The sequence below is a fragment of the Toxotes jaculatrix genome, chromosome 7 (genome assembly GCF_017976425.1).
Source record: "Toxotes jaculatrix isolate fToxJac2 chromosome 7, fToxJac2.pri, whole genome shotgun sequence".
Lineage (NCBI taxonomy): Eukaryota > Metazoa > Chordata > Actinopteri > Toxotidae > Toxotes > Toxotes jaculatrix.
The window spans coordinates 18188877-18210997 of NC_054400.1; the positions used below are offsets into that span (position 1 = coordinate 18188877).

Consider the following 22121-nt stretch of genomic DNA (forward strand, 5'->3'; position numbering starts at 1 on the left):
AACACCCACACCCACTTAGACTGAGGCATAATCAGTGATAGTGGTATGACAGTGGTATGACAGTTTTATTGTCATACCAACTGGAATATTGTCTTTTAAGATGACATTAACAATGAGATGTTAGTGGTCAAATGTTGCCTAAATATTGAGCTGGTGTGATTCTGCGCATCAGTGTAAAGACCGAGCTTGTTTGTTCCAGTCATTTCAGTGATTAACACTTATTCATGAGATTAAAAAACAATTAATTGATGTTGATTTAATTTCACTTGTCTTGCACAAACAAGTTTAAAATCAGAATATATCGTTAAATAAATTTACCCAGCAGAAGTGGACAGTCAAATGCAGGTTCCCTTTCTCTGGTATGAAGTTATTTGGCCGAAGAAACTTTGTGAGCTCCAGTATTAGGTTTCTTTGAACAAAGGTAACAGCATGGTAATTCAAGGCATGAAGGTAACTCAGCCCATGGTAAATTAGGCTGTTTAGTCTCTATGATAAATCATTAAACAGGCACAGTTCAAAGGCGCTTACAGCAAGTGCTGCACCTGACTGATAACCATCGGGGCATCAGTCAGGTGCAGAATAAAAAAGGGACAAACAACAACAACAAAGGCAAAACTTGAAACGTCTTCTTCAGCTGACTGTCTTGGTCTTGGCAACTCTGCAACCAGTGGATAGTTATACCACAACAATTCTGTGATCAGAGAAACCCCAGCACAAAAATATACACACACCCTATCTTCTCATTGGCTGCAGACTGTCTTTGCAGTCAGGTGGAGTCGTGCGTCCTGGTGCGTCATGGTGATCGGAGCTCCCCGGGGATAAAACCCGTGCGCGCTGTTGCTGCTGCAGGTATCTCACTGCTCGACTCGGACTGATCTGCCGACGGGATGGCAAACTCTGACGGGCCCACCACCGCGATTTCGCACGTCTACAGGGGAACATTTATCCACTCGACCCAGCAAACGGCGGTGCAGATCCTGGAAGATGCGCTCCTGGGAGTGGATGCGGACGGAAAGGTTTTTCAGACTTTAAAATATCTAAAACGGCTTTTGGTATTTTAACATTTAAAAATGTTATTATTGATTGATTATTATTATAATTCTATATTATAAATATTATATTATTATGAAAACAAACCCATGGACTTTGGCTTTAGTATATGGGTTTCATTGAATCTATAGTTAGATAAATATCACTGCGTTTTCAAAAAAAAAAAAATCTGTTAAGTAATATCTTAAAAAACTCCTGCAGTGAGCTGTTGCCGAGCAACTCTCACAATTTTGCCCAAACTAGGCTCTCAGACATAAAAACATTAATGGCGGTCAGAGATAGTCTTTTCAAAAACAACAAGTGGGGTTATAATTCATACAACATGCTATGAATAGACTAATGAGGTGGATCTTGTTGATATCAGATATATGAACACAAAAAAGGTGCTGTTTGCAGGACTACAGATTTGTCATGCCATGGCAGTTGCTGAAGATTATATGCTGAAAGCTAAATGTTAAATACTGTAGTTTGCTCCTGATGTTTTCCTCCTCTTAATCACACAGTTGTGGGGATAAATAAACACCTCACTAAGTAAACATGTATGATGTTTTCAATCTTCACAGCTTCATTTACAGTACATGCAAACACTTTTCTTATGTAATAATGTTTTAACGCATTAACTCCTGGCTGATTTACATTCTGCCATCAGATTGCTTTCATTGGAAAAGGCGAGGAGCTAGAAAAACTGTGTCAGACATTTGGATTCAGTCCATCTGAAGTCACTCAACTAACACAACAGTAAGTTAAATGTGTGAATGAATTACTGGTTTGTAGAGTGTAAAAGATGAGCATGCATCAGTGCATCAATAAATGGGTTAAAATCTTGCACTGGCCAACAATATGTGTGAACCATATTCATGTTTGCTCCACTGCAGTGAGTTCTTCATGCCAGGAATGGTGGACACCCACATTCACGCATCCCAGTACAGCTACGCTGGCACGGCCCTGGACATGCCCTTACTGCAGTGGCTCAATACTTACACCTTTCCTGTAGAGTCTCGCTTCAAAGATTTGGAGTTTGCCAAGAGGGTTTACACTCAAGTAGTGGTGAGTTTGATGGTACTATGAAATAAGTGGCCACAGCTGCGACAGTCAGAGGTTGTGTTTTGTGAATTAAAGACATGCAGCGAGTAAAAACTGAGCCCTGTAGGATAATGGAAGTATAATGGGTTTGATATGTTTATAAAACTGCCAGTAGTATTACAATCTGCCCCATAGGACCAATAAGAAAAGAGGTTCTTTTAGTTTTTCTGAGAACTGGACATGCCTCATGAAGGGTGTGAACACTTCAGTGGCTTAACAACGTATAGAAAAGAGAAAAAAATGTCTAAAATGTCCTGGACTTAATCCTGTAACATGATCCCTGTGCTTTACAGAAAAGGACCCTGAGAAACGGAACAACCACTGCATGTTACTTTGCTACCATACATACAGATGCCTCTCTCCTGCTCGGCCAGATTGCAAGTAAGATGTCCTATACTCCAAATACACACACATTTCCACCTAAATCTTTTTCATTTTTAAGCACTGGTATTCTTCAGTATTTTCTGTATATAATGTAGACTTTGGACTCCAGAGTTGCTGCTGATATAGGAAATGAAATGCCGCTGACACCGGCCACAACACAATAAAATATCCAGCCCATAATTTTAAATGATCATCTTAGAGCAGTAGGCGACCTGTGGGTGGTTGTGAGGTTTGTACTTGGTAAAATCTTAGGGTGGGTGGTGAGTGAAGGTTAACACAGTCACATAATATTCTAGACATGTTGGTCAGAAAGAGCGTGTCTCCACAGCACAGGTTAAACCTGCTCTTCTGTCTTGTCTGTACAGAGCTGTATAATCACTGCACGGGCTCAAATTGTGATCATAGATTCATGTGCATTGTTTAAATGTCTCAGCAAACAAACGTAAACCTGACCTGAATCCATCAGATAAAGTAACTGAAATTTAAAGTTAAACTTACAGTTCCCCAAACAGCTGATGTGTTGTTGGTTCTGGGTCAGGAACACGCTTATTTTGTTCACCTTTATGCCTTGTCCTTATCATCCTGGTGTCATGTTATGTAATGCTGAATACACACACACACACACACACACACACACACACCACACACACACATGCATGCATACACAAATGTGTAATGATACACATTACAACCATACTGAATTGAACACTGGCAGCTTTACGTAGTCATTTTGTGTAACCAAGGTCATTGAACCCTCACCTTTGTCCTGTTCTGAGCAACTGTTCCATTTTGAGGAAGAAATGTGTGTATGTGCACATGCATATTTAAGTAATTCCAATTCATACTTCATATGTTCTTGTGTGTTGAATTTATTAGTTTATTACTTTTAGGGATATAGACTATAGAGCTATTTAGATATAAAAAATAAAAAAAAATATATATGGATACAAAATCTAATTTTCTGTATTTTATCAGTCCAAAGTTCAAAGTTCAAGCTCTCAGAGAAATCTGATATATGTGCACGTTTTCGACCTGACCTGACTTGAAGTGTTTGGTCACAGTAGCATGAAGCTCTCTCAAGTCTTTGAAGGACCTGCTGATCATGTACAGTATCTGTAACACTAAACTTGTTGGAGAAGAGCCTTATTACTCTGCATAACATGTTTGACTGTCACCCCTCACTGCTCCCAAAACTCACCATAAATACAGTCAAGTTTTCAAACTTTAAATCTGATATGTTATTGATATGAATATGACGAATCAACAGTACTGATGTCAACATAATTAACAATGATGAGATGCCTCCATTGGCCATGTAACTGCACCTGTGTGCTAACAGAGATTTTTTTTTTTTTACAATATGTCATAGCAGGAAAAGTCTAACATTAGTTAAGGCTGTATTCCATTTAGCTGTCCCAGTGCCAGGCTTCTTTTACTGTGTACAGGGCGTCCTGGAACAGATCTGTCATTAACGTCATCCATTCCACGTGTTTTTTTGTCTACATATTATTTCATATTGACTTGAAAGCATCATGCAGTTCAAAACTTCTTGTTCCTCCTCATCCCAAAACTACTTTAGAGGAAGACCAAATAGCCAGTCTGGGTAATAAGGCCACCAGGTCCCAGCTTCACTGTGTGTCAATTAGCTGGTTCATTAGGCAGTTTGATTAAATGCAAATTTCATTCAGATTACGCCCTACTAAAGTACAATAACGACTGAAGTAATAATGGCCTTATGACTGTTTAAAACACCTTTGTATGCTTTCAGGGTCTTTCGATAAATGTGTATTTGATCAGTTAATATTAATTAAGGTCATATTTAATTGCAAACCTGCAAAACCTGCTTCACAGGATTCTGATCTGACGACTGCTTCTTCCCTCCTGTTTTGGAGTTTCTTCCCTCCTGCAAATTATTGCCGTAATTAGCAGTCATGTCTATAGGTGCAGCACCCTGTTCATAGTCATATAACACACACATTTTTCCTTGCAGCTTTGGTCAGACATGAACTAAAACTCCAAACTACACGTTTTGCTTTATTTGTACAGCATGTCACACATTCTGAAGTAATGAGCAGTTGGGTTAGTACATAGTAATTATGTAGCTGTATTTAATGCACAAATGCGTGGTATGTGCATCTGCGTGCATGTTCACACAAGGTGACTGGGATTAGGGCCTGTGAGTGACAGCAGGATTTGACTCTGGGTGCAAGTGTAACAAGTGGACAAATGCTTCTAAATCAGCGTGGAATGACGTCAGAGGGAATTTGTTTATATCAAACATCTTTGTCTTGCAGATGACTTTGGACAGCGTGCCTTAGTGGGTAAGGTGTGTATGGACAGGAACAATTCTGTGAAACATTACAAAGAGACCATTCAAGAGTCCAAAGAGGAAACCTGTCGGTGGGTATCAACTGTTTCATACATTACATATATAGCAGATCTAGTGTGATTGAAGGCCAACATGCTTGTGTAGCCACCAGCAGTACCAGTACCAACAGTATCCTAAACACTGTGAAACAAGATATAAGGCTTATTTGTTCCCTTTCAAAAATCATGCCCTTAGTGAATTATAATCATTGTTTTTTTTTCCCCTCAAGGTTCATTGCAGAGCTCTTAAACAAAAAGGTAAGATTCTGCGATACAACAATTTATCATAGGTCTGCATTGTTTATTGTTTATTTATTTATTTGATCCTCTGTTACTCACCCTGTCTCCTCTGTTTTTTGGGGGGTTTTTTTTTGGGCAGTACCCCTTAGTGAAGCCAGTAGTGACTCCACGCTTTGCTCCATCCTGCACAGGAGCCTTGCTGGGACAGTTGGGCGCAATTGCTAAGAATAACCAACTGCACATCCAGGTGAGCTCACTGTGGCAACCAAACCAAGCTACATTCACAAGGGACTGTTGTCACAGAGACCGTTTAGTGTTGGACCTGTGGGGTTTTGAACAGTGAAATAAATACACACACATTTGATTGCAAAAACAAAGGGCATGCTTTGCAGAATAGCATTTGGCATTAGTCACTGCACTGCCACTCCTCAGGTGCTATTTTAATGCTACAGCTTGTGTCACTGGTAACACCCCAGATCCTCCTAAAGCACCACTTTAATGTCTGACGTGTCTGTTTATTTCCAGAGTCATATCAGTGAAAATGTCGAGGAAGTGAAGCTTGTAAAGGAGCTGTTTCCTGAATCAGAGTCCTACACACATGTCTATCACAAATACAACCTGCTCACTGACAAGGTGGGTACACAATCACATCCCTTCCTACACACACACACACACACACACACACACACACACACACACACACACACACACACACACACACACACACACACACACACACACACACACACACACACAGACATTGCTGTAAAAAAATACAAATGCTGATTTAAATGCTGAACATGGCTGATTTTATTTGCAATGGGGATGATTCACAGACAGTGATGGCCCATGGCTGCTACCTCAGTGATGAAGAGTTGGATCTGTTCAGAGAGACAGGAGCCTCTTTGTCTCACTGCCCCAATTCCAACATTTCGTAAGTCTCTGATAGCTTCTCCAGACAATATGTGACCAAGGCCCATGATGATTTACACAACAGAGATTTAACAATAAAACAGTACTTAAGCAGTACAGTTTGGCATATAATTATAAATGCCTGAATGCAAAGATGATGTTTTACTGATCCATGTCCTGAGATAAGGAAACTGTCGTAAACTGTCCTGACTTTATCACCTGACAGGAAAACAATGCATGTTGTTTTTGTTTTTTTTTTAAACAACTTTTTCATTGTAATCTCTCTCTCATTTACCCAGGTTGTGTAGTGGAGTGTTAAATGTCCGCAACGTCCTGAACCACAAAGTGAAGCTGGGGCTGGGAACAGGTGGGAGCAGAGTAACCGTGTGCACCTTTTCCAGTGCCAGGCCACTTTTGACAAACTTTGTTACACTATAAAGAAGTACCAAAATTGAGTTTTGCTTTGTTATGGAAACTGTCCTATGCATATAAACACGTATATGGGAGCTGGAGGCAGGGAGAGCAGTGAGTAGGGCCTGTTGCAGCAGTAAGTTGTTTTGTTATATCATCTGATTTTACAGCAACCAGTTATTTTAGTGTTTTTAAGTGAGTTCAGTCAGCTGAGAGGTCTGGCCCACTCGTCAGCTGACCACCAACTTGTTCACTTTATTTTGCTGGGTTCAATACCCGTAAAAAAATCTGATTTGATAGGTATTCAAGGCCTAATGGCCTGAACTGGACATGCTACTTTTTATTCTTGTGTTTGTGTCTGTATGCATGTCTGTATTTATTTGACCCATCTGGTCCGTGTTTGTGGTGCTGCATCAGACGTGGCGGGGGGCTATTCGGCCTCTATGCTGGACGCTATGAGGAGAGCTTTAGACTCATCCAAAGTCTTGACCATCCAGAGCCCAGACCACGACACGCTCACCTTTGAGGAGGTGTTCAGACTGGCCACACTGGGAGGCAGCCAAGGTAAGACACGAACCCAGCTGTCACTGAGATTGAGATGATTCAGTGTTCAGTCCCTTTGTTATTCATGTTGCCCATCAGAAGTGTCTTTGCTGACTCTAAGTCACCCTGTCTGAGAGCTCTGCAGCAAAATTCCCTGATCCAAAAGACCAGTAGCTGTTGGAAAAAGATATTTTAAGTGATGACTGATTGCAATTTTACAGGAAGGCAGAGAGTACAACAGTTTCTTTGACTATGTGTTTTGTCCGTAGCCTTGTCACTGGATGACCAAACAGGGAACTTTGAAGTAGGCAAAGATTTTGATGCCCTGAGGGTGAATGTAGCTGCTCCTGGTGCACCCATCGACCTGATCCAGTCTGAAGAACCAAAGGTTGGTAGTCAAGCATCGACTTAATCTACTGGTAGGCAGAAAGTAACACATTTACACACAAAGTAATCATTTTAAAAAAATTCTGTGTAACACTAATTTTATCTGCATTTTATTTTCAGATTCTGTTGGAAAAGTTTTTGAATTTGGGTGAGTGTGTATTTCAGTTCATTTTTCCAAACTTTTCAGATTCTCATTAGCCGTTCACTTCAACCTGCGCGTGTCTGTCTCTGTTTGACTCCTGTTACAGGTGATGATCGTAACATAGTGGAGGTGTTTGTGGCTGGGAGGAAGGTGGCGCCATTCACAGAGGCAGCCGTGTAAACCCTGTAGTCTTCCACATGCCTCCGCCGATCTCACTGCCAAAAATACATGTATATCTGATAGATAAAATATGTGCAGCACAAGCTATATGGCTGGAAATACCATATAGCTGTATGAACTGGTTTACTGCTGCCACTGTAGACAAATAACTATTGCAATAAATATTTTTGTGTTAAATCCAGAGGTTAGAATAGTTGACGTGCTATTTATGAGGTTCAGTGAGGGTCATAGGAAGCTGTGGTCAGCTGAGTTTGAATTCAGCTGAGTTTTTAAACAGGGAATAGGGGACTTGAGTGCTGCTGTAAACATTGCACATTTTCTGTTAGTTATTGCAGAAGGTTAGATAGTTGCCTGTAGTTTTTGCATACTGAAATATATTCATGCTCATTATGGGCTGATCCCATTGTCATGCTTGTATAGGTGGAAAATAGAATGGAATCAGAAGGTTGGGATTTACTTGAATTGTAATCATAACTCATTCAGTTTTTTCACTGTACACTCCATTCAAATGCATCCATTCAAGTGTTTATAATAACAAATGTACATGATTAAATTACTTGAAATAGTTTTTTTTCCCCCTTTTCAACAGTGTAGTCTGCTTTCTTGGCGTGGAGGAACTGTGGACTCCTGATACAAAAATTAAAAAGTTACCATTCCAGTTGTAGGTCTGTTCTGACCGAACCAAGAATTTTATCTAACATGTAGCCATAGTAACGTTTGTCTTACTTACTTACTTACCTCAAAATCCACATCCTGATTTGACTCAGTGAAAAGTGAAATAAACCTGGTGCCTTATTATTCGAATTAGTTACTAGTTGTGTTATACTAACCTTAGATGTATTCATAATTCAGACGGTTTTACTAAGATGTTTGATTTTAAGGATCACACAAATGAAATATACTTATGTATTTACATTAATGTTGTCAAACAATCTTATAATTGTAAGGAAATGAAGGGAAATTAAATGGACTGATTGCTGAATGTATTTGTCTTGATAAACAAAGTCATATTTAAGACAACTTTGCTTTTTTACTGAACTATAGTTAATTTTTATCACAAAATATCACTTTTTGACACCAAATTTCATATGTTAAAGACACTCTTTGATGTGTCACTTCATGTGAGACTGAAATAAAGTATACCTCTAAGTCTGTTTTGATTTTTTTATGCTGTTTTTCTTTCATCTGCAGCTGACTATGCACCAGCTAATGATCAATGATCATAACCTTAAATATAGATAAAGGTATGGATTTTAGAAATGGCGCTAACAGGGCAGTCTACAGATCTCTGCACAGATGATTTTCACCATCTGACCCAGACAGCAGGACAGAAGGTGAAATGGCAGAAAAGAGACCTGAAGATGGCTATTGTCATGTCCTGCTGGCAGCAAGGCCTCTGCTCCACTTCAAATAGACCAAGGGTCACGTGGCTGCAGGTTTTCGTTCCAACCAATCAAGAGCACACAGTTTGACCTATCAACTGTCTGAAGACTGAGATCAGTTGATTAAATGAGTCAAGTCTGGTGTTGGAACAAAAACCTGGAGTCACATGGCCCTTTGTGGTACAGTTTGGACATCTTTGAAGTAGACCATTACAGCTTGTTCACTGAGGAGAGGAGGTCATGCTAACAGGCTCAGACACTAGAGGGGGACACTGTCAGACTCAGACCGCCAATCTTATTCAGTGAACTCACTTGACTCACCTCTAGTGGTATCAGGCCATGCAGATAGTCTGGTGGACATATTTTGGAACTGTCTCATAATCTACAATCCTTTAACCTACATGTACCATCCTCAGCCATCCTCAATGATTAAAAGTAATAATGTAAAATCAACAAGGTTAGAGGCTATTGGTAGTTTCACTAAACAAAACAGACAAAGTAGTAGTTGTGAAAAAAAAGGACTTTCTCTGCTTTGAAAATTAATGAAACACTTTATGAAGTTTTGTTTTTGTTGTTTGGTTTTACGTATTTTGCAGAGATAATTAAAGACAGTCATAAATGGTATACATATAAATATATACATACATACAGTGTATACACGTACAATCTGTACTTAAGTTACATTGAGCCTCATTATGAGCGAATGTGTTATCCCTGGAAACCAGGTCTGTTATTTTGTGTTTTTGATTGTCCTGTACACCTGAAGAGTAAGTTTTTGTTTTATTTTTTCAGTTTTGAATGATATGTTTTATTTGCACGTATAAGAAAATGGCAGGAAACCATAAACATGAAGCCTGGAAAATGCCAGCGGAAACGTTTTTTGAAACTGCCTGTCGCCTTGAACATGACTCACGTTCCGTGGATCCGTGACTTGTTGCCCTAAATTTGGTCTTTCAGGAGGACATCACCACGCAGGCTGTGCACGGCCGAATCACCAATCAAAATGCCAGTATGCACAAACTGACTATATGTGGTTGTTTCCGGATTCAAACCACGGTTGGAGTTCAAGGCTATCCCTCGATTTATTCCCAGCAGCCTACTCAACCTGACAGGAAGTTGTTCCTATGAGACCACACACAGGGCTGGAAAGTCCTCAAGCCAACAGTCAGGAAGTGCTGCTGAGAATAGCGTAAGTTGGACAAGTACTCATTTTGTTTTACTGGACATTGTACTGTACTCTCACTTCTTTTTTTGGATACCTAAAACTTCCAGCGCTGTTAGAGCTGGCAGGTAGGTGTCAATGCAACAGAAATTTATCTTCCGTAGGTTATTATATACAGTACCCTCCCCTCTGTTTATATTTATGCCAATATATATGGCAGTAATAATAATTAGCTGTGTACAGTGTGTATTAGTGAGGGTAACTACTTATTCCAGTGTCTCGCAATCTTGTGTGTCCTCTTAAATGTAACAAAAACAAAATAAAGTATAGTTGCAAAAAATAATAGTAAATAAATAATGATCAAATTGTAAATGCTGATTGTTTATTTTTGAACACAGATCTATATGAGAGGAAGAGAGATTCCCCTCTTCCTACACAAGTGTTTATTTCCTCTTTTTTATTTTTTATTTCATTTTATTTTTTACATTTTTGATGAAAATAACGAGGGCTTTCTATCCTGTTAACCATCCCATCATTGCCCACCAGCAGCTAGAAGAAGCCATCTGTCCACCATCCACTTCAGCTCTGCAGCCAGTCACTGCCTTCCTGCAATGCCTCTGTTTCGGGCTGTTTTGAGTCAACATGGTGGGGCGAAGGCTCGGGCTGGGAAGAGGAAGGTGAGGAAAATGAAGTGGATGGGGAGCTGCAGGCAGACAGAAGAAGACGGCTCCATCCCTTCGTTGACACGGCTGTGTCTGCTTAGCCTTGCTGACAACATGAAGGAAGTGTGGGTGAAGGATTATGCTGACAAATACCTGGATCAGTATTCATTCAGCTACATTATGGGACCTTTCAACTTACTGCGTGAGTTTGTGAGGGCTTCCTCAACACTTGTGCAGCCACTGTGCAGCTCAGGTGTCAAGTAACCCTGTGAACTTTAGCAACTGCCATATACTAAGTCACTACATTAGCAAAATGCCTGAGATATAAATAAAATTTAAAGTCTGCCTATAAAGGGAACTGAACAGTTTTTTATTATCCTACAGAATGAGTCAGAGGTTGAATAAAGGGCTCCACATATTTTCCCTTAACTACGTCCTCATATGCACACACACGTTCCTTTTACAACCTCTCTATGTCCACAGATTAAATGATTTACAGAGTGATTGATCACTTCTACTGCTGCTACAATATCTCCTCTCTCTCTCTCTCTCTCTCTCTCTCTCTCTCTCTCTCTCTCTCTCCTTCTCTACTGTAGCGGGTGATCTGGTGGAGGAGCTCACACGGCTGCTGTGCACCAGAAAACAGTTGTCCCGGGCGGCTCTCCACCTCCTGCTGGTCCCCCAACTCCGTAACCTGTCTCTGGAGAGGTGTCCTGGTCTGGTCACCTCCGCCCTCTGTTCCCACATTGCTGCACGTTGCCAGGTCAGATAGAAACCACTGTGTCCTTGTCTTCCACTACTGTTTGTATTTCAAAACCACATTTTGGAACCGGTGTCATTTACTGCTAATAACTGAAAGTGTAGTTAATAGTTGAGAGTCAGCTGCACAGTGTGTCTTATTCAAAGACAGAAAAGTTTCAGACTCTTATTTTGTGGACTCAGGGATTTGAATCTTGTCAGCGTTTTATTTTCCTGTTGTTGAGTGGAGCCCTGTGCACATAATGCACACGTTAGAGGCATTTAAACTTAAAAATTGAACACCTCTTCTTCTCTTTATCCACATCTTTCCTTTGTTGTAGAGTTATGGAGAGAAATGCATTTTTTTATAGATTTGAGGAAGTTAGTAAAAACAGTTTTTCTTCTGATGTCTTGTGTCCGGTGTCTCTTCATGCTTCTTACTTTTTGTCTTAGGGTCTGTGGAGTATGGATCTATCTGGAGCCCAGCAACTGCCTTCAAAAGTCCTGTCTGAAACTCTCTGGTGTCTACCTGCTCTCCGCTCTCTCTCCCTGGCGGGTATGACATGTGACAGATGTGTGGTCAGGACGATTGCCCACCGCTGCCGTTTGCTGCACCATCTAGATGTATCCCGCTGTCATTTCCTTTCCCCTGCTGCCCTACTTCCTCTTGCTGGCGGGGCTTTCTGCTCATCCTCTGCAAGTCCCTCTAGCTCATCTTCCCCGTGCACCTCTACATCTAAATCTCCTATTTCCTCTGACCCCTCCTCCTCCTTTTCTGCACCCCTGTCTCCTCTCCCCCTCCGAAGTCTGCTGGCTCTGGATACTGGGTTTGGGGAACAAGAGGGAGACCCTGTGGCAGCAGCTGCCTACCTACTCCTCTCCCTGCCCAGCCTGCAGACAGTGGCCTTGGATGGCCTTTCACAGGCCTGCTGTATCATTGATCGCAAAGAGTTTAGCCAGACAGATGAGTTCACTGACAGAGAAGGCGTTCCAAGGCTGAGGGAGGTGTGGAGGGAGATGAAGCTTAGGCAGGGCACTGATAGTTGGAGGAACAAAAGAGAAGCAGCAGCAACAGATGAAGAATATGATGAGGAGGAGGATGAGGAGGAGGGGATAATGTGGGAAGGGTATGGTGGTGAGAATGAGGAAGATGCAAGTAGAGATGAAGAGACAAGTTGCTCTGTGAGCCAAAAGGGAAAAAGGAGAAAGAGAGTTTTGTCACAGTCAGGTGATGAGAGCCTGATCCTGAACCTAAAGGACGTCAAGGGCTTAACTTGTGACGGTCTGAACAGTCTAGGCCGTTTATGTCCAGACATCTGCTCCATATCAGTTAACGCAGATGATCATGAAGATACTAGAGGAAGAAACCTGCATTCTCTGTTAGCTGCAGGGCTCCAGACCTGGTCAGGCCAGCTGCAGAGCCTCTCTATACACTTCCCAGGCCCGCTGGTAGCTCTCCTTCCCGCCTTGCAAGTTGCAGGCTCCTCCCTGGTCTCTCTCACCCTGGAGGGGGTAAAAACCAGCCCTCACACCCCTCTACTGGAGGTCATCGGGGCCTGTCCTAGACTCAGAGACCTGCTCATCTCTGCTGAGCCTCCCACCTTTCCACAAGAAGAAGAAGATGAGGTGAATCAGCACAATGATCGGGATCTTCCACGGCTGCCTAAGCTCTGCTCTCTCACACTCAAGTAAGGCTGATGTTGAGGTACATTAGGTAGTACACTAGGAACTTTTGGCCCTTGTTTAGGATTCCATGACAAAAACTGACCCACTGAGCCAGTGAATTTACCGTTTGTTCCTGAAATGGACTGCACAAGCAGTCATGTTTGTGACACAGCTGTGATGTGCCTTGCAAGGGAACAGAAGATGTTTCTCATAGACCAAACACAAATCTTAGTCATAAGGTTAAAATGGTAAATACAGCAGATTAAAACTAGCTTGAGTACCTATCAAAGTCATCCTCTTTGTGTCTCCTATTTGTCTGCAGTTTCTCCTACACTCATAGCCAAATGAAGCCTGTCATGTCCTGGATGTCCCTGAAGACGGTGCTCAGGTGTCTCCTGAGTGGTTCTCCTTTACTGGAGAAGCTCTCACTGGTCTCCCTGCCCTGCCCTCTGAACTGCGTTTTGCAGGATGTACTGCGCATGGGGGGCTTGAACCTGTATCCTTCTGCAGGTTCCACAGACTTACCTCCCATGCCACTTGGACGGGTACAGCACATTGACCTGCTGCGGACAGATGTGGAGATGACAACGGTGGGAAATATAATGCAACGGAGCAAGAGACTGGAGTTTGTGGATGTGAGTTACTGCTGGCAAATCAGTCAGTTTGAGTGGTTGCACTACGAGACGTTCAGTAACATCCAAGTTGTCTGGAAGTAGTGAAGCAATGGCCAGCTTCCAACACAGGAAGCAAAACTGTGGAGGGTGGATAAACAGTGCTTTAAATCATTCAAATAAAATACAATTTACAATTTTTACAGTGTCAGCTGCAGTGGTATATCAGCTTGTATGACTATAACTGTAATTTTTGTAATTTTTGCAACACAGACACAGATTGATCTTTCTGATTTTGCACTGAAAGATTCCCATATGCAGTTAATTCTTGTCTCATATCAAAACACTTTGGACTTATTCTTACAGTGCCTGGGATATATTGCAATAGTTTTGTAACGTGTAGTGTGTTTTAAATTTCTTCACTATCATGTTTTTCTAAGGTAATTGTGCACTGAAGAGAGAGCATGTGAGTCTTGCGTGATTAACCCCTGTGGTATTATGTCCTCTCAGTACACTACCAATAAAGAAGAAGTAACATGTTAATTTCCTTGACTGTTGTTGTCCCTCTGTAATGAATGGAGAAGTAGGAAGGAGCACAAAAGAGTAGAAAACACAACAAGGCTGAGAGGTGTGAGCGTGCCACCATATATACATATTTGCCATTTAGGAAATATCAAAATCACAAGCAGGCACATTACAGGGCATGAATGAGGCAAAGTGGTAAATGCAACTCCAAAAGACGCCAGACAAAAGTAGCCAGATGGGTAAAATTAGAAATTATGGATACATTACAGATACCTGTTACTGTAGTATGACTGAGGTGTATGATGTTGGAAATAAAGCACTTTATACTGTATACAAACAGTATTAGATGACAATATTGATAACAATGAGTACGTAATTAGCCCAGCACAGAGTACCATTGTACTTTGAAGGAGCTTTCTTTCTGATATTTGATGTGAACATTAACTGAAGCTGCCACATAATTGGCTGATTGGATAATTGCGTGAAGGTGAGTGTATTCTATGTGCATGTTAGTGCATAGGCTTACTTAAAAAAAAAAAAAAAGCTCATTTACCCTTTAACTGCAAAAGCGAAACCTTTTGTGAGGCTTATGTACAAAGCTGCCACTTAACAATGAACAAGCTGTATGCTGCCACAGCACTGTTCACAAATCTGCAAGTCTTTCCAATCTTCCTCGGATCGGCACCAGCCTTCACTTGCATCTGTGGGTGATGACACACCGTTAGCTTAAAATTAGCTTACGCCTATGTTTACACTATGCAACGTGTAACTTAAGCTACTATAACATTTCAAGTCACTCCTCTTATATGTAATATTTATTGATGTATTTAGCTACTAAAAACATAAGTTTACCCATGTTGTTGATCTCTATCCGGGCAACGCGGTGATTAAATCGAACGCACCGTTGGACGGGACAACCACGTCAGTCGCAGGAGACGTGCCACATACTCGCTTATCGTTAGCCAGCGGTTAGCATCTGGCTGCTCAGAAATGCCAAATTTTCGAGAAAAAGGGGGGCTTTCACCTTTTTGTTAGTAAGTATTAGACCAGCTAAAGACCACAAACATATAACCCGTCTGTGTTGACAGTGACGATTCGTTAAAATATGTCAAAATCAGGTGTTTTAGCTCGCTCCTACAGCCAGACATTACCGAGAGCATTACCGTCGGCTAACATTAGGCCTTTCTCACACAGGAGCGCAGGATTTACCTTGCAAATGTGAACCGAATAACGTTAAATCATTTCCTGATATTTCCCCCCTAAAAAGGTTATGATGTTAAGCGAGGAAAACGGGATGGAGCCGAGGAATAAGCCAAATCAGCCGACTGATTAACGATTTTAAGTGAACCCTCAAGTTGAAGACAATCTGCACCATGGGAAGGTTGGTTTGATGTTCGTCTGCGGTGCTGTAGTTTGACTCACATACCTTTCACGTGATATCTGTAGCGTTTTATTCACACTGTGTGCTGAGACTCCTCTTTCCTTTACCTGCCGACAGGATCAGCTTTTCGTGCCTTTTCCCAGCCTCGTGGCATTTCAGCCTGTCGTCCCAGGTTCTTCATCGGCTCCTGATACCTTCACTCAGACAGCTGCTCTTCATCGGCCTGGTGCTCTGCCTCATAGGACTGCTCTACCTGCTGCTCGTCACTGGGAAGGGGCACGCCAGCTGGATCAGAAAGGAAAATCACTTCCACAGGTGACCTAACAGCTGCCGTCAAAGGGTTTTTGTCATGGTGAACATGGGTAATGTCAATGTTAACCATTCTTTATGGTTCAAAAGGCACTTGGCAAGGGTGACCGATGTGGATGCAACAGATACAAGCAACCCCAACCTGAACTATGGTCTGGTGGTGGACTGTGGCAGCAGTGGCTCTAGGGTATTTGTGTACTGCTGGCCCCGGCACAATGGTAATCCTCATGAACTGCTGGACATCCGGCAAATGCGAGATCAACACCGCAAGCCAGTGGTCATGAAGATCAAACCGGGTAAGCTTTCAAGTGCTTGGCTTCCCATTAAGTAAAGCGTTGTTTAAATGAGAGGGTATTAAATATTTAGCATTTAAGGCAGTTCGTTTTAAAGAGTCAAATTATTAAATATAATGCAAGACAAACCATTATGATCTAGCCTGTTGTCTACCCATTCTCAAACAATATGTTTGGTCTTTATGCTTTTTCCTTGCAGGTATCTCTGAATTGGCTAAAACACCAGAGAAAGCCAGTAATTATATATATCCACTGCTGAGCTTTGCCGCTCAACACATTCCCAAAAATAAGCACCAAGAAACACCCTTGTATATCCTATGCACAGCTGGAATGAGAATCCTTCCTGAAAGGTACAGTTGGGCTTAATGAGAATAACCTTGTAAGATGTAAATAGAACAGCATAAAAGGCTCAGACCTTAGGTTTTATATAGCACTGACTGGGTTATACTGGAAGAGGGAAAACTATTATTGATAAAGTTTTGGTGTGTGTCTAATCTCAGTCAACAAGAAGCACTTCTTGAGGATCTGCGCACGGACATCCCGGTCCACTTCAACTTCCTCTTCTCTGATTCCCATGTGGAAGTGATTTCTGGAAAACAAGAAGGTAAATGAAAGGAATGATAAGAATAGACAGGAATGAAAAGCTGTATTCTTAACTAAAGTCTACTGTAGTTGCAGCTTTATGGTTATAAAGCATATTATAAAGAAGTTATAAAGCATTTTATTCTAACATTTAATACAGTGCAGTTGATTCATCACTTCATGGGTGCTGACAGATTTCCTGCCAGTTGCACACAATAACTGACACCCAAATTAAACAATTTGTCAATTAAGCAACAATCTTGTATTACCTAAAATAGGGGTTATGGGATTTAAAACCAAAGTTTATACAATAACTGACATTTGTTTTAGGTGTCTATGCATGGATTGGAATAAACTTCGTCCTTGGAAGGTTTGACCATGTGCATAATGGTAAGGACCTAAGCAGGTAATATTTCAATGGCATACGATTTTAATAAGTTAATTTTTATTTAGCTTTTTTTGCCATTAAACAGCTGAGGCGCTACATTTTAACTTACATAAAGACATGTGGGGAAAACAATTCGGGAACTCTAGTTACACAATGATCATATGATGTACCGTCCCTGCCTGACTATCTCACCTCTGTCCCGTCAATTGTACAAGATGGGGAAGCTGTAGTGGAGGTACATGTCCCAGGCGGTGATCAGCAGGAGGCGCTGGTGAGGAAAAGGACTGCCGGTGTCCTTGACATGGGCGGGGTCTCTACACAGATCGCATACGAAGTGCCCAAAACTGTAAGCTTTGCTTCTCCACAGCAGGTTATTATCCACAACCAATTCTGTTTTTGTGCTGTCTTTGGGTTTTTGTCACTCACCCTTTGTTCTTCTTCCTCCTTCCAACCTCTATCATTCCCTGGTTAAACCTGTATGCACCATTTTTGTCCTGTGGAGATGATCTGCTCTCCATTCATCACTGTTGAAGGCATACTGTAAGCCTGCTGCATGAAACCATAGCAGGATTCAGGACTGAGAACATAAAGTCATTTATGTAGAGACAAGCAAGTACAGTGGAAGTTGTCGGTGTCAAGTTTTTGTGTTTGTGAGCTAGTGATTTATGTACAGTGGCAGGTTTTTCATACACTGCATGTCCCTTTTGCTGTCATTGTTTTTTCTTTACACCACATGAGGTGCATCTGAGTTTTCACAGCCATCTTGTTTGGCAATTTTAGCTTTGGCTCTTTGCAGTTTTTAAATACATTAAACTAGACATAACAAAATTTAGCTGTACTCTTAATGTACCCCTAAAAATAGTTGACCTGCAGTAGACATCAGTTAATGTGTTCCATGTCAGCGCGGCTGTCCTCTGGAAATATAAAACCCATGCATGGGTTTATTACAGGAGTGTCATCATTCCCAGGCTGATTTTTGTTTGTTCCCTAGGAGGAAGTTGCCAAGAACTTACTGGCAGAGTTCAACTTGGGGTGTGACGCACATCGCACAGAGCATGTTTATCGTGTTTATGTCTCCACCTTCCTGGGTTTTGGAGGAAATGCAGCACGCCAAAGATATGAGGAAAGCCTTCTCAGAAATACTGCCACTCGAAACAAGTGAGATCCACAGCCGGTTCTGATCGCTTGATCTATATATTTTTGCAAATCTTTCCTTCCAGTCAGCCCACAGTATTTACACTATTACTGATTTATGCAGGCTCTTAGATCAGCATATTGGTGAGACAGCAGAGTCTCCCCTCCTGGACCCGTGTCTACCCACAGACCTGCAGGATGAGATTGGTCCAGCTACACAGAAGCTCTATCTGCGAGGCACAGGAGACTTTGACCAGTGTCGCCAGATTCTCCAGCCCTTCCTTAACCGCACCAATGAGACCCAGACCTCCCTCAGTGGTGTCTACCAGCCAGCCATTGACTACAGCAACAGTCAATTCTACGGCTTTTCTGAGTTCTACTACTGCACCGAGGATGTGCTGCGCATGGGTGGAGATTATAACGCTACGAAATATGCCCAGGCTGCTAAGGTAAATGCTACATAGAAAAATCCCTCTCATCAAGCATGTTGGATTTACTAAAATAAGAAACTTACTATTCCCTACATTTTTCTTAAAGCTTTATTTTACCAGCAATGCTGTGTTATGAATGTAAAAAGCACCATCATTTTCTTTACGTATGTCAAATAGTCACACACCATACAAGCTATCTTTATTTTGCTGTGTTCAAGACCTACAGTGTTTTGTTTCTAAAACTATTGACACTGACCATTTACGTACACTGAAGTAAAAGGCATGTGCTGCATTTTTTTTCACCACCAATATATACAGGATTCTGTTAATACATATTAAATTGTTGAAACTGATCCTTGATTGGCCTTTGAAATATAATACTATTGTAGTTTAAATAGTATAATTATTTGGGAGAAACAGAGGTCAAAGTACTATTCATTGATGTCTTATCACTGGAAACTTTGCTGATGTTGTAGTTGAACTTTTACAGAGTTACTGTGCCACCCAGTGGAAAACTCTGAGGGAACGCTTTGACTCTGGCCTGTATGCCTCACATGCTGATCTTCACAGACTGAAGTAAGTCATGCAGGATCATGAAAACCACCTCTAAAGCTCAACAAACCACTTGGCTACACTCCCTCCAAAACAATGTGCCTGATGGTCTGGCTAAGATTTTTTTTATCAGTGGCTTTATGTTTATTTCTGCAGGTACCAGTGTTTTAAATCAGCGTGGATGTATGAAGTATTGCACTCAGGCTTCTCTTTCCCAACCAATTATAAAAACCTAAAGACTGCCCTATTGGTCTATGATAAGGAGGTCCAGTGGACTCTTGGAGCTATACTTTACAGAACACGGTTTCTTCCCTTGAGGTAAGATGGATTTGTTTTTTATTTCTCCCCTGTGCCCCATTCCCAGTCACTTTACTAACTACTACTACTACAATACTAAATATTGTTTGCCAGCAAAAAAGATCTTTATAAATCCCATCTAGTTAAATCTGTTCTTCAGTGTAAGTGGAGGAGTGATTGTTTGATCTTCAAAGCTATCTTTGATAATAAAACACTTATTTTGCGCATAACTGGAGAGTTGAAACAATTATCAGTATGTAGGATTGCCAGGTTAAATCCGCACAGCACTAAGGCTTAAAGAGTCATTGGCTTTTTCTGCATTTGGCAGCAGGACGCAAATTAAAACTGAGGAATATCTCTGATTTCAGACATATTCTAACTGTGGAAAGAAACTCTGGAAAAGTCTCCAGTAATGACAAGTTATATACACTTTTATACAAGAACAGCCTGTGTCTTTCAGTCTCAGGATTTTGGTGCCTTGTTAATGGACTACTGTTTAAAAAAAATCTGAGATTAAATTTATGTGTTAACATTTAGAAAAAACAGAGTTGGTCTTGATCCAGCTTACTTGGAGTGAGATTGCAGTTTGGCAGGTTTTAGCCTAATCTCATGTTGCTCGGACAGAAGCTCAAAAGAAACTTAAGCCAAGCTTTAAAAAAAAAAAAAAAAAACAGGATTCTTGTCATATCATCTATCAAATCAAACTTCTTCAGTTCTTAACAAATAATGAACAGGGCCCCAAATGAAATTATTCTGTGCTCATTATCTCTTTGTTCAGAGCTGGCCTGATATGTGTGGATTGTTTGTTTTGTTTGACTTCTTTCAGGGACATCCAACAGGAAAGCCTGAAAGGAGCGCATTCTCACTGGCGGCACAGCTTCTCCTTTGTCAACAACCACTACTTATTCCTGGCTTGTTTCTTCATTGTGTTGTTGTCTATTATGTTGTACTTACTGCGACTGCGCCGCATCCACCGGCGCGCGGCACAACGCTCCACCCCCTCCTCTGTACCGTGGCTGGAAGAGGGCCTTGGCTCACCCACACTCCCTATCAACCTCTAAAATTTGTAGAGCGTAAAGTCTGGACAGCATGTCTGACTTTCCAAAGCCAATCTTCACTCCTCTTCTCTCTGAAGCTGTCTGCCTGTTCAGTGAGCTTATGAAGGCTGCTCCCCTGAAAACAGGGCTGCTCCCTGCTATGTGTTGAGAGATAGATGGTACCGAGATCTGGACAAATGTGCAGAATCTTATGGGAGTCTTCAGGCTTGCCTGAGCCAGTGTTTGTGTTTAAGTTATTTTGTTAAATATTGAAATGTTTTTTTTTGTTTTTTTTTTTTTCATATTCTTGCCTGTCAGATACTCCTTTGTCAATTTCAAATGGCAGCTGCCTCCTGGTGTCTTCTATTTTATTTCTAAAAAAAACAAAACAAAACACACAACGGTACTTTTCTCTCTAGGTAATCATCCATACCCGAATAACTATGTAATCTATACTTTGAATTTCACAAAGTTTGACAGATATCTCACAGTGGCAGAATACTTTGTATGTATTTATGTGTGGGCGTTTGCCTTTCTTTATGCCTTTTTATATGTGCATGATCACATATTTCTTTTTTTTGTTTTATTTTTATAGTTGTCTACAGAAACCTCAAATGCAATACTAATTTCTTTCTAATTAGTGGAAGGAGCACTTTGTAATGCAGTTGAGAATGAAACTGCACAGCACTTCCCAGCTGGAATGGTCTTTGTGTGTGTGCGTGCGTGCGTGTGTCTTTTCCAAATTGTTCAGCCTCCAGTGCAATACATGTCTTGTCACTGTTGGGAAGTTCTCCAAAACACATCTACTCTTTTGTGTGGAGTGTCAGTCTCTCTCAAAGCCCTGCTGAAATACTTGTGTTGAGTTATCTGACTATTACGTCGGATACCATTTCATATATTTATGTTGGGCTTCATTTTCGGAAGCTGTCGTATCACTGCTGTGAGGGGATTGTAAATGAGAGCACATGCCCCATTATTTATATGAAAATGGTCTAGTGAAATGTTTGCACAGATGAATGCGAAATAAATGTCGTCACATTGCAATTCAGTAATAAAGGTTTTATGGTATACTTGTCTGGCTGTTTATTTCATGTGGAGGAGATCAGACTAAACAAAATGGTGTTTGTATTTCCTTGAAGCTCATCTGAAATTGGTAGTTGCTCTAAACCTATAAACACTGCAATGTTTCTGTTGCAGAAATGGTAAGAGTTTATCCAAATACACTGCAAAGATTTTGCTCGTTGGTGTTTGGGATTAAGTCTTCCATGAGAGC

General features: G+C 41.2%; 3 protein-coding genes across 7 annotated transcripts; all 3 read left to right on the forward strand.

The window, feature by feature from the left end:
- Positions 1-843: 843 nt before the first annotated feature.
- On the forward strand, positions 844-8787 carry gda (guanine deaminase). The gene is made up of 14 exons (XM_041042050.1): positions 844-1016; positions 1700-1788; positions 1926-2097; positions 2427-2514; positions 4812-4917; positions 5115-5142; positions 5264-5371; positions 5650-5757; positions 5961-6058; positions 6336-6403; positions 6865-7011; positions 7260-7378; positions 7498-7525; positions 7626-8787. Exons 1-14 carry the CDS (start codon positions 888-890, stop codon positions 7697-7699), a joined length of 1362 nt encoding a protein of 453 aa, XP_040897984.1. The 5' UTR covers positions 844-887; the 3' UTR covers positions 7700-8787.
- A 1393-nt stretch (positions 8788-10180) lies between these two features.
- On the forward strand, positions 10181-14462 carry si:ch211-214j8.12 (uncharacterized protein LOC100000539 homolog). 4 transcript variants are annotated; one of them, XM_041041381.1, is made up of 5 exons: positions 10181-10270; positions 10793-11107; positions 11502-11668; positions 12097-13331; positions 13631-14462. In XM_041041381.1, exons 2-5 carry the CDS (start codon positions 10855-10857, stop codon positions 14022-14024), a joined length of 2049 nt encoding a protein of 682 aa, XP_040897315.1. In that variant the 5' UTR covers positions 10181-10270; positions 10793-10854; the 3' UTR covers positions 14025-14462. The 4 variants fall into 4 exon arrangements, with proteins under 4 accessions (XP_040897315.1, XP_040897316.1, XP_040897313.1 ...); XM_041041382.1 differs by having other exon boundaries at positions 10207-10270; positions 10790-11107; XM_041041379.1 differs by having other exon boundaries at positions 10254-10371; positions 10790-11107.
- A 907-nt stretch (positions 14463-15369) lies between these two features.
- entpd4 (ectonucleoside triphosphate diphosphohydrolase 4) lies at positions 15370-21916 on the forward strand. Of its 2 annotated transcripts, none has more exons than XM_041042855.1 (13): positions 15370-15478; positions 15712-15825; positions 15943-16140; positions 16225-16430; positions 16627-16777; positions 16928-17031; positions 17340-17399; positions 17613-17767; positions 18389-18555; positions 18656-18980; positions 19453-19538; positions 19671-19832; positions 20638-21916. In XM_041042855.1, the coding sequence occupies exons 2-13, from the start codon at positions 15818-15820 to the stop codon at positions 20870-20872; spliced, it is 1857 nt and encodes a 618-aa protein (XP_040898789.1). In that variant the 5' UTR covers positions 15370-15478; positions 15712-15817; the 3' UTR covers positions 20873-21916. The 2 variants fall into 2 exon arrangements, with proteins under 2 accessions (XP_040898789.1, XP_040898790.1); XM_041042856.1 differs by having other exon boundaries at positions 15378-15478; positions 17613-17743.
- Positions 21917-22121: the final 205 nt, after the last annotated feature.